The sequence below is a fragment of the Amphiprion ocellaris genome, chromosome 7 (genome assembly GCF_022539595.1).
Source record: "Amphiprion ocellaris isolate individual 3 ecotype Okinawa chromosome 7, ASM2253959v1, whole genome shotgun sequence".
NCBI lineage: Eukaryota > Metazoa > Chordata > Actinopteri > Pomacentridae > Amphiprion > Amphiprion ocellaris.
In genome coordinates this window covers 18503158-18514144 of record NC_072772.1, presented here as the reverse complement: position 1 = coordinate 18514144, position 10987 = coordinate 18503158, and the positions used below count along the sequence as shown (strand labels likewise).

Sequence of the window (10987 nt, the reverse complement as noted above, 5' to 3'; positions counted from 1 at the left end):
TGATGTCAACGTTCTAGCATGGCCAAGTCAGAGTCCTGACCTTAATTCCATTGAGAACTTGTGGCAAGACTTGAAGACCAGAGTGATGGCTAGGAAACTGACCCACCTGACCAAGCTTGAGGCTTTTGCTAAGGAAGAGTGGGCCAGTATGCCACAGGAGACATGCAGGAAGCTTGTGGACACATACGAGAATCGTCTAGAAGTAGTCATTAAAAACAAAGGCTATGCTATTGACTATTAAAGAAAGAAATTGGAGTATATGAATAATTTTGAACATTTTGGAATCTATTAATAAAATATCCATGAAATGAAGAGTTTCTTGAATTGCATATTGTTGTCATTCTTGTTGGTCATGTAACTCATAAACAAACTTGATAAAATGCATTCATTTCATCACAAAAATTAGCAAGGACATGAATAATCTCATAATAACAACAACAATAATAATAATAATAATAATAATAATGATGATGATAATAATAATAATAATAATAATAATAATAATAATAATAATAATAATAATAATAATAAATAATAATTTAAAAAATTGTAGTAGCTATGTCCTGTACTTAGCACTACTGGTTGTTGATGGTGGCTATACAAGAGTTTTGACGTGCGCTCAACAAAAAATAAACAGATTCTTCAAAAGATTCCAAATAATCCCAGTTCTTTATTATCACTTTTCACCCGTAACTTAAACTTGGTCATAAACAAAATAATAAAACGCAAAGAAAGTCAAGCACAGTCAAAAACTGTCTGCCTCTGCCTGTTTCCATCTACAACACCCGAACCAAATCACCATCAGCTAAATACCCTAATTTGACCCCAGGCTGTCAGCCTCAGGTAAAAGAAATACAGTCCCCTGGGGTCTTGGGTGGGCAATTACAAAAACAAGAACAAAATGGCTCCTAAAATAATAATAATAACAATGTGAGTGGTTTAGTGAAGTGAAAACACAAGTGGAATTCTGAATTTTTTTCAAGATTTCAGCTGTCGGAAATGATACAACGACTGAGCAGCCTTGGCGGTGTACTGCACTGAGCTCTGAACTCTGAGTGCTTTTTTTGTTTATTAGTTATTGATGATCAGAAATCACAGCAACATAGATTGTGGCCATTTAATATTGATGTACCCACAAACAAAATAACCTTGCGCTAAGCACAGGCGTGTGTTATGCAGGTGTACGTTATGTATGGATACCGAATCACATGACATAAATATGTAGCGGGCGGGAATTGATGGGATTCGGAAACACCCGCACAATTTAATCAATTGTTCCTTGTATCATTTCCGATGGATCAGTCCCTATAAGTCCGCAGCAGTCGATTTGTAGTAGGATAGCAATCATGTGATCATCAGCAGGCAGCTGATGTAGTGTTCACTTGTTGTCATAGTTACAGCCACTAGCTAGCAATGATACAGAAATCTTTAACAAATCCATGGATCCAGACTGTAAGCTGCATCACTGCCAAAATCTAATCACTTAGTCCTTGTGTCATTTCTGACCTACTCTGAAAATTTCATCCAAATCCATTAGTCCATTTATGAGTAATGTTGCTAACAGACAGACAAACATAAGTCGATTGTCACATAACTCTACCGCGTTCTTTGGCAGAGTAATTATGTATATTTGAACATTATGACTGCTTCATTCAGGGGGAAAAAAGCAGCTGTAGCCTATAGTTAAAGAAAACTGCACAAAACAGCTTTCACACGAAGCACAATCAGTTTTTAGCACAACGCCTGACAGTTAAACAAAACAGCGGACTGCTCCTTTAAGGGCGATTTGAAAAAAACAGCACACATCCGGTGGATCGATACAAAAACAGAAGCAGCCCAGCGGTGAGAGCAGAAAGAGGGTGGACCGTCGAGCAGCTGAGGGGATTTGTTTGAAGAAGGTGGTAACTGTTGTTCACACAGCCGGAGAGAGAAGCACCTGCAGCGGACTGATCAGCGCCCAGCCATGGTCAAGATCAGCTTCCAGTCTGTCGCGGGACAGAAAGTAGAAAAGGAAAATGATGGCGACAAGACCGAAATCCTCATCCCTCACCCGCTGGTGCGTCTGTTTCTCCTTCTAGCATCATATCCATCATGCTTGTCATTGCTGTGTGAAAATGATCCTTGTGTATTGTGATGCTGAGTGCAGGACATTCTGCACCTGCCGCGCATTTCTGACACCAGCTATCGCCATTTGGTTGGAAACAAAACATGTCATTGCTGTGATGGTTTCCTCTGCGTCAGTGCGCTCATTGCAGCCTGGATGCAAGTTGTTAGGACGTGCCAATGCATGCTCTTTGTTCAGGAATAAATTGTGCATCACCTAAATAAAGAGAGAAACAGTTTAAGGGCTGTGCATTGAATCTGGTGTTATTCGTGATGTGGCCTCTGGCGATTTTGCCTTCAGTGCAGGTTTAAATGAACAACCTCCCCAGCTTTAAAAAAAAAAAAAAGAGGCAGAATGCAAGAAATGCAGAGCTTTGGCTGACAAAATGGCAGATGGGTTGCTGGGGCTTGCAATGCATGAAAGATTATTTGTCAGCTCTAAAGGAGGTGCAGCAGTGGAGTCCTGAACTTTGCTGTGGCAGCATCCCAGCTTATCAAAGATACATGGCTGATGACGAACCGTACTGTAAAATGGAGACATAGGACATCAGGCAGTCATATGAAGTGAATATTGCAGAAGTACAGATTTGTGTGACTTTGAATTGTGTTCATCCAAATGTGGTGAACAGTAGACAGACAGGCCTCATGGTGTGTCACGCTCTCAGCTGGTGCCAAACAGCCTGGATCTCGCTCTCAGTGGGATGGAAGAACACAAAGAACTCTCAGAAGAGTGTGTTCTCACATCCTCTGTCATCTCCTCGTCCTCGTGCACCCTCTGTCTCCAAATGCTTCCACAAGGAACAGCATGAAACCTCAAATCCTGCCTCAGTGGCAAAACACGCTGTCCTGATACTGGCACTCAGGATGCAGCAGACATTGTGAAACAAAGGTTCTGCTTTCAAGCGTTTTGTGTCATCTCTCTTTTCAACTGATTGTTCACACAGAATCTCTTTGAAATTTCCTCCAAGAGCCATTTCCTCTGCACGCAGTGGTTATTTTTTTTCCTTCAGAGCTTCAGCTAAGAATAGAAGGCGCTTATTGTTTGTCTACAGAACCGGCTTTGCACAAGATAATTTCACCTGCCTCAGTCAGTGGAGCAGCACAGCTCCAGTACAGCGCTCAGACACTTCTCTGTTAGTCATTGTTGTGGGAAATGGAAACACACTGAACGGCTATTGTCTGTGTGTAGTGCCACCCTGCCAACGCAGGTTGGGCGCGTGGCAGCAGCAGATGGGTTGTGAGACTGGAGGCGGCTGGGAAGATTACTCACCATCTCAGTCAAGTTTTCATTACCAGGCCCTCCGTCATCCCTTTCTCTGGTGCGCCTCGGTGCTGCTAATTCCTGCTCAGAATGCAGCGTTTGCCTTTTATGTCAGCTTCTATTGTAGCGGTTGGTTAATTCAGATCATTTTCTGCTGCTCGTCACTGTGAAGAGGAGCACGCTTGATCGGAGCTTCCTGGATATGCTTTTCTGTGACCTTTAAGTATTAATATGTGCAGTATGTGTGTGTTCTCCAGGATGAGGAGGAGCTGGTCCTGCCGCTGCGGCCCAAGAAGTCTCCACTCAATGGGCTGTGCTGCCTGACCTTCGGCCTGGTGGTCTTCATGGCTGGTCTGGTCCTGGCCTCCATTTACGTCTACCGCTACTACTTTATACCTCATGTAAGGCCTCATTTTACTGTACAGTGAGCTGCATGTGTGCTATGTTGATGTTTCCATCAACTAGTGTAATTCATAAATGAAACTGTGTCCTTTATGTATTCAAATCGCTGCTCTGTACCAAAGATATTTTGACTACTGACTTGTTTTCGAGCTCATGTGTTGATCTTTGTTTGCGCAGATCCCAGAGGAGAACCTGTTCCACTGCTGTGTGCTTTATGAAGACCCTGCGTATGCCCCGCTGCGTGGGCGTCAGGAGCTGGAGGAAAATGTCGGCATCTACTTGGCCGACAACTACGAGAAGATCACTGTGCCCGTGCCTCACTTTGGAGGCAGCGACCCTGCTGATATAATCCATGACTTCCACAGAGTGAGCACAAACACACACATGCATGTTTTATTGTCAGGAAAATTCTTCAGTGGAGTCCTGACTTCTCCAAATTAACACTCGGAGTCATCTCTCAAGTCAAAGCAAAGTTTTACTTGTGGCAACATGAACAGAGCACAGTCTGAATAAGTGACTTACAAAGGCGAGAAACAGCTTAGCTTTTATACAGGCACATTTGCATGAGTTACACATCTTGGTATGTGTTATCTCTAGATTGCTGCCAGTTAGGCCTTGGTTCCTCTTTGCAGCGCTTCATGGAAATTTTCTGAGCACAGCTTCATATGAGTTACACACCACACAGTTAAGAGCATTCAATCATAAAATTCAATAATCTTCATAACATTTATACAGTTTGAATACAATATGCAGTACACAAAGTTAAATGTTTGAAGGTTGCCACTTTGCAGTTATCTTGGGATAGGTCCATTCACTAACAAGACCAGGCTCCTGTCTAATTGAATGGGAAGACAGCCATAATTCGAATTTCAATGGTCACTGAATGTAAATACAGTATGTATAGAATCAACATACAGTAGCTGTAGTTCTGCCAGAGTGCACCAGAACAACACGTTCTTTCTCTAAGAGAGGACATAGATTATTCACAATTCTCATAATTTTATTGAAATTCATAATAAATGTTTTAAGCACTAGGAGATCCGGCCATAACTCTAGGCAATAATAATACAGTGAAATAATTGCAAACTCATATGAAGTCTTTATTAATGCATGTACACCTCATTCATCACTGTAATTGCCGGAGTCTATCAGTGTTGTGGCCTAAAGTCAGGCTGCGACACATTTATTTGCAAAAATGGCTTAATTAAGACATTTAATAGGCATTTAACTTGTAACAAGATACAGAGACAATATAGACATAATCCTTTAGATGGGAGTGTCATGCTGGTTTATTAGATAAATAAACTGCAGCATGATGATGAACAATTCATAAAACATTTGATGGTGCGGTCTGCTATAGATGAATATTGTATGTAAACTTGCCACTGCAGTTAAATAACTGCAGTTAAATAACCTTAGAAATGAGCCACAATATAACTGTGCACATGCATCAAAGGTGTGCTCTTCTGCTTAAACTAAAGGCACTGCACCCCTGACCAGTCAAATCTGATAAAAACTACTTTGCTCCAAAATAAAGCACTTTACCTAACAGAATACATGTCTACTAGGTAAGCACACAATTTCGCCAGTGTGTCGGTGCAACAACACAATCGGATGTTTTTACTGGTTCAACTGTTACAGGGCAGAGGATTGGTTCATTGGGGGAAAGGGCGGGACATGTGTCATACAGCCGCCATCTTTGGCAGAACTACATTTCTATTCAGGAATGGTTTCGTGGCGATTCCTTCCCTTATAGTGTCTGTGATTAGCATTGTTTATTAAAGGTGTTGGCATGCGGACATTTGCTAATCAGAACAGTGTCAAGTTTTCTATTAGCATTTTAGGTGTTTTTTTTGTTTTTTTTTTAACAAACCCGAGCAGTAGATGAATTGAAATTTTGACCAAATGTCGGTGCAGATCACTATATTTAGTAGCATTTATATATTCACAACCTGAATGGCAGTGACGAACTCTGCAACCAGCATGATTCAGATTATTACGGTTTTAAAATTAGGGCCTACTAACAGATGACAAGAAATAAAACATTTGCATAAAAAACATTGTTGTTTTGAACTGGACACTAACAAACTGCTTTATTTTCCAGGGATTAACTGCATACCACGATATTGCTCTGGACAAGTGCTACGTTATTGAGCTCAACACCACCATTGTGATGCCTCCGCGCAACCTCTGGGAGCTTCTAATCAACGTCAAGGTAACACAGCAGCACCTTGGTGTCTATACGAGCAGTGTTTATTCAAGAGTAGTGTCTCTAAACCTTTGCTGTTAACAAATGCTGTGAACTGGTCAGGATGTTTACACTTGGTATTATCAATGTACACTACCAGTCAAAAGTTTCATTCTCATTCAAATGAATGGGAAAGTGTGTCCAAACCATTGACTGGTGGTGTAGGTAGTTAACATAACCAAAAAAACAACTGTCTTAGTCTTAAAAGCTCTGCAACAACAGAAAAAGCATAGAAAACAATTTTATTATTTGCAAATAAGGTATTGGGATGGGGGTGCTACTTGCTAGTTGTTAAACTACAGAAGCAAGCGAGCTAACAGCTACCTTGCTTGCAAGTCTGGAAGATGCTAGAACTAATGCTAGATGCTAGTCAGTCACAGCTGCTCTCTAAGCTTCTTTCTATTTTGGCGATTTTTTCCTTTCCTAGCATCTACAAATTTTAATTTAATGAATTGTATAAACTCTATTGAGTTATCAGGAATAAGCTAGCTAGCTACACACGCGGACAAAATTGTTGGTGCCCCTCGGTTAATGAAAGAAAAACCCACAATAGTCACAGAAATAATCTGAATCTGACATAAGGAGTAATAAATAAAAATTCTGTGAAAATTAACCAATGAAAATCAGACATTGCTTTTGAACCGTGGATTAAAAAAAAAAAAAAAAAACTCATGAAACCGGCCTGCACAAAAATGATGGTACCCTTAATATTTTGTTGCACAACCTTTTGAGGCGATCACTGCAATCAAACGATTTCGGTAACTGTCAATGAGACTGCTAAGGGGACAATAAAATCACCCAGTTTATTTTAAAAATGTGGTGAGAACTTACTGTGTGATAAATTTAGTCCAGGGTGATATAACTGGAAAATTTCCCATGAAATTTTTTTTATTTCAGTTCATATCGATAATTATTGATGATTTTCAGTGACTTATTTTAAATAAAGGCCTGGAGAAAATTGGTTAATTTTAAATATAGCCACCTTACTTTGAATGTACCCACTTTAGCTTATTTACACACACAGAAAAAAAATGACCCTTAAAATTCAAACTAAGGAGACAACCAGTAGTGTGACTCTTGCGTGGAGGCGGTGGCTGCACTAAGTCATGGGTGTTTTTTAGACTGTGAAGCTCATAAGGGCAACCACCAGTCCCTGCAGGCCACAGCCCCCACCAGGGGGAGGTCTGGGGGTGCAGATGGGGGTGAGGAGAGGCCCAGGCAGCCGTGGAGTGGAACGCCTCAGGAGACCTGCATGGACAGGGAAAGAGATAGAGGGTGGAGGATGTTTATGAGCCAGGGAGGAAGCATCCCCGGGATTTGTTCAACAGACTTTGTGTTTTCGTTGTGTGCTTTCACAGCCCTTTGCATGTAATGCATTTAAGTGACACTATAGAACATTACATCAAACATTTTCCCTACTGCTCTTGATGAATTGTTGTTTCGAGCTATATCTCGTTGTTGTTGTTTTGTCACCCAGACCGAAGTCTGTGTTGTGGAGCAGTTTCTACTTTCGGCAGAGGCCATGAAGTAGAAGCTAATAGGCAACAGTTACTCTGTACTTCAGGCTGATTCCCACAAAGGTCAGCACTGTCAGGAAAGTTTGCTGCTGGTCAGTGAGGTTTATTCCTTTGTCAGATTTCACCAAAGATGAAGCCAACATTTTTAAAAAATGCAGATTCACTTTACACCCCCGCATGCAGAACAAATTCTCAGATCGCACCAATCACACTGAAGAATTTATTTTGCAGGCAACTTCTACATTTGTGTGACCTCATGTTTACATTTAAACAGTTGGTAAATGTGTGTTCACTTTTCACATTCTCACTATATCACAGATTTTAAAATTGTATTTGGTATTGCAGATTTTTCACTATATCGTAGGATTATGCAATATATAGGTATTTTCATATATTTATTATTGTGGGAAGCTGCATTAAAAAACAACACTGGAGAGAGGATAGCTCTCTGTTATACACTCTTCACCTAGTAGATGCTTTTATTTTGACACACAGCTCTGTAATCACTACTTTGTTTTAATTATTTTTGCAGTAAAATAAGCATTTTGTAGCCTAAAAAATTGAAAACAATACAAAAAAGATGTGAGATAATAATTAAAACATACTATAAGAATATTTAATTGAAATTAAATTCTTAGCGTACAGCACTGGGCTCTGATTGGCTCAGCGACCGTAGCATCAGTCTCGTCTGTCTCCCGTGTGTAGCAGCGTTCATTGTCTATTTCACACAGACGTCTGATCGCTGCGCATAGTTGCTGCGCGGTGTGTGGGGAGGGTTTATAAAGCCTTAAAATATCTATAAATAATAGAGATATGATCGCTACTTTGTGGATGGAGAAAACATGTTCCAATGAGTTTGTTGTTGTCGTGTCTCTGTCTCACAGAAGGGAACATACTTGCCTCAGACCTACATCATCCATGAAGAGATGGTGGTGACTGGCAAAGTGCACAACATGCGTCAGCTGGGACCTTTCATCTACCAGCTGTGCAACGGGAAGGACACGTACCGCTTGAACCGCCGTGTAACCCGCAGGCGTAAGTTGGGGTTAATGGAGGGATCAATGGAAACGTGTTGGAGAGCCGATAGATGGCTGCATTGTCTGTGTAGTAGTTTCAGAGATAGGAGGAGCTTTATTGTTCAAACAATGATGAGATCCGATGTTCAGCACGCACCCAACAAAGCAACGCTGCCGATCTTCACTCTCTGTCTCACCCTGTTTCCCTGACAGGCATCAACAAGCGTGAGGCGAAGGACTGCCACCACATCCGCCACTTTGAGAATACATTTGTGGTGGAGACGACTATCTGCGAAGAAGCGTAAACACGACCGTCATCTGTGTCACCCCACCCACCCAAAGGCACACTCCAGCCACTGTAGCACCGTCCTGTGGATCTGATCATGTCTGAGTTGCACTGTACTTGTGATTTTTGGTTTGATGTCCTTTTGTAAAAGAAGTATTTTTTTTTTTATTTCACTACCTGTCTGGGTTTTTTTTTTTTTTTAAATTTCCCATTGGTAATATTTACCCTCAAGTGTGATGCAATACTAAGCTGCTGGTTCTATCACAGGACTTTCCATGTAGCAGAGTCCGTAAGCCAATAATGAATAATAATTTCAAGACCTCTCTTCGTCCTCTTTGGGGATTTGTATGACGGTTACTGTTGTTGAGGGAGACAGCTGTCTCCATGTGTTGTCAAGGTGATTGTGTTTTGTTTTTTTTCTGCTACCCTGGAGGTTCTTAGTTCTGCTAACAATCATCTGTGCAAAGCGTGAAGTCTTGCTTTCCCGAGCAAACATTGTCCATGGGTTTAATTAATTAGTTTTTCCCATGTTCTCTGTAATGTAAACATGTAACTGCTGACGACTAGTTGCTTGCTTGCATCTTTACCCTGTTGCCTGCCTGTTGCTTCCTTGCTCCTCTTTCTGCCTTTCATCTTGTTAACAAGCATTACCACGCAGTAGAAGTTAGATAAAGCTGCACTGGGCATTAGACTGCATTCATTTTTTAAAATAATATTCCGTCAATGAAACATGTGAAGACCCATATTTAGTTTTGATGCTCTCATTTGTCATTTCCCTTTTCTTGCGCTTTTTTCTCCCTCCTGAATTTCTGAGTCATTTACAGTAATCTTTGTTTTCGCTTGCATGTCTTTATCTAAAAGAGGAGAAACAGCACTCTTAGAATGTTTTGTAAAACAATGTTTAAAGCCTTAGTCCAGAGTCAGACACTGGGCTAAAGTCAGTACAACAGAAAGGGAGCATATTATACGATGTTAGCAAAACAAACCCAACTTTGATCTGTATATTTTGTCTGCAAATGAAATCTGTCTGTGAATAAAGTAGTAAAAGTGATAGAATCTGGTGCTTTATTTCCATACCCCCAAAATACCTCAGCTAAAATGAGCAACATTGTTACGCTGCAGCCGGCATGTTTTAACATTATATACTGATCAGCCACGGCATCAACACCACTGGCAGGTGAAGGTAATGTCACTGATCATGTTGTTGTTTTTCCCAGAAATGGGTCTTTCAATTTGTTCAGTTGTACTTTGATACGTACCAGAAATCTAGAATTCAAAATCCTTCTTCTGACATATAAAGCTCTTAACAACCAATCTCCATCATATCTTAAAGACCTGATAGTACCATATTATCCTAGCAGAACTCTTCACTCTCAGACTGCAGGCTTACTTGTTGTTCCTCGAATTTCTAAAAGTAGTAGTATATTTAATGCCAGAGCCGTACACCATAACAGTAAACTATGAATCAGTTTCAATGTTAGCTTGTACTTTGTACGGATCATCTATCTTATCATACATGTATCCAACTGTGTGTTATATGTTCCTTGTTCCCCACCCTCCTCTTCTCCCATCCCTCCCCCTCTCTACCTCTCTACCTCTTCTGTCCCTCTCAACCCGCCGGCCAGCAGGCAGATGGGTCTCCCCACATCAAGAGCTGGATTCTGCTCAAGCTTTCTTCCCTGTTAAAGGGTGTTTTTCTTGCCACTGTCACCTTAGGGCTGCTCTGGGGGTTCAGGCATATGGGTTCTGTAAAGCATCTTGAGACAATTTGAACTGTAATTGGCGCTATATTAAAAAAATTGAATTGAATTGAATTGAATTGAATTGAATTGAATTGAATTGAATTGAATTGAATTGAATTGAATTGAATTGAATTGAATTGAATTGAATTGAATTGAATTGAATTGAATTGAATTGAATTGAATTGAATTGAATTGAATTGAATTGAATTGAATTGAATTGAATTGAATTGAATTGAATTGAATTGAAAGACTCAACCCTGTGTCCTTCACATGTGAAAACCACTCCTGGACAGCAGGACATTGTAGACTGTGACACCCCAACAACTGCTCAGGAACAGCTGGAGGAACTCAACCAAGATCCAAGGCATGTTTGTGGGACGTGCTGACCTGCTCCCAGAAGTCCATGTTGTCC

The 10987-nt window shown here is 40.7% G+C and overlaps 1 protein-coding gene across 1 annotated transcript; it reads left to right on the top strand.

Annotated features, from left to right (window-relative positions):
• Nucleotides 1-1823: 1823 nt before the first annotated feature.
• On the top strand, nt 1824-9889 carry itm2ca (integral membrane protein 2Ca). Its single transcript, XM_023281307.3, has 6 exons — nt 1824-2056; nt 3622-3765; nt 3944-4132; nt 5871-5981; nt 8416-8566; nt 8761-9889. The coding sequence occupies exons 1-6, from the start codon at nt 1964-1966 to the stop codon at nt 8850-8852; spliced, it is 780 nt and encodes a 259-aa protein (XP_023137075.1). The 5' UTR covers nt 1824-1963; the 3' UTR covers nt 8853-9889.
• Nucleotides 9890-10987: the final 1098 nt, after the last annotated feature.

Excerpts from the sequence above, each read along its gene's own strand:
- itm2ca (XM_023281307.3), top strand. The coding sequence starts at position 1,964 with ATGGTCAAGATCAGCTTCCAGTCTGTCGCGGGACAGAAAGTAGAAAAG. Across the intron at positions 2,057-3,621 it reads TCCTCATCCCTCACCCGCTG|GATGAGGAGGAGCTGGTCCT; the intron begins GTGCGTCTGTTT and ends TGTGTTCTCCAG. Across the intron at positions 4,133-5,870 it reads TAATCCATGACTTCCACAGA|GGATTAACTGCATACCACGA; the intron begins GTGAGCACAAAC and ends TTTATTTTCCAG.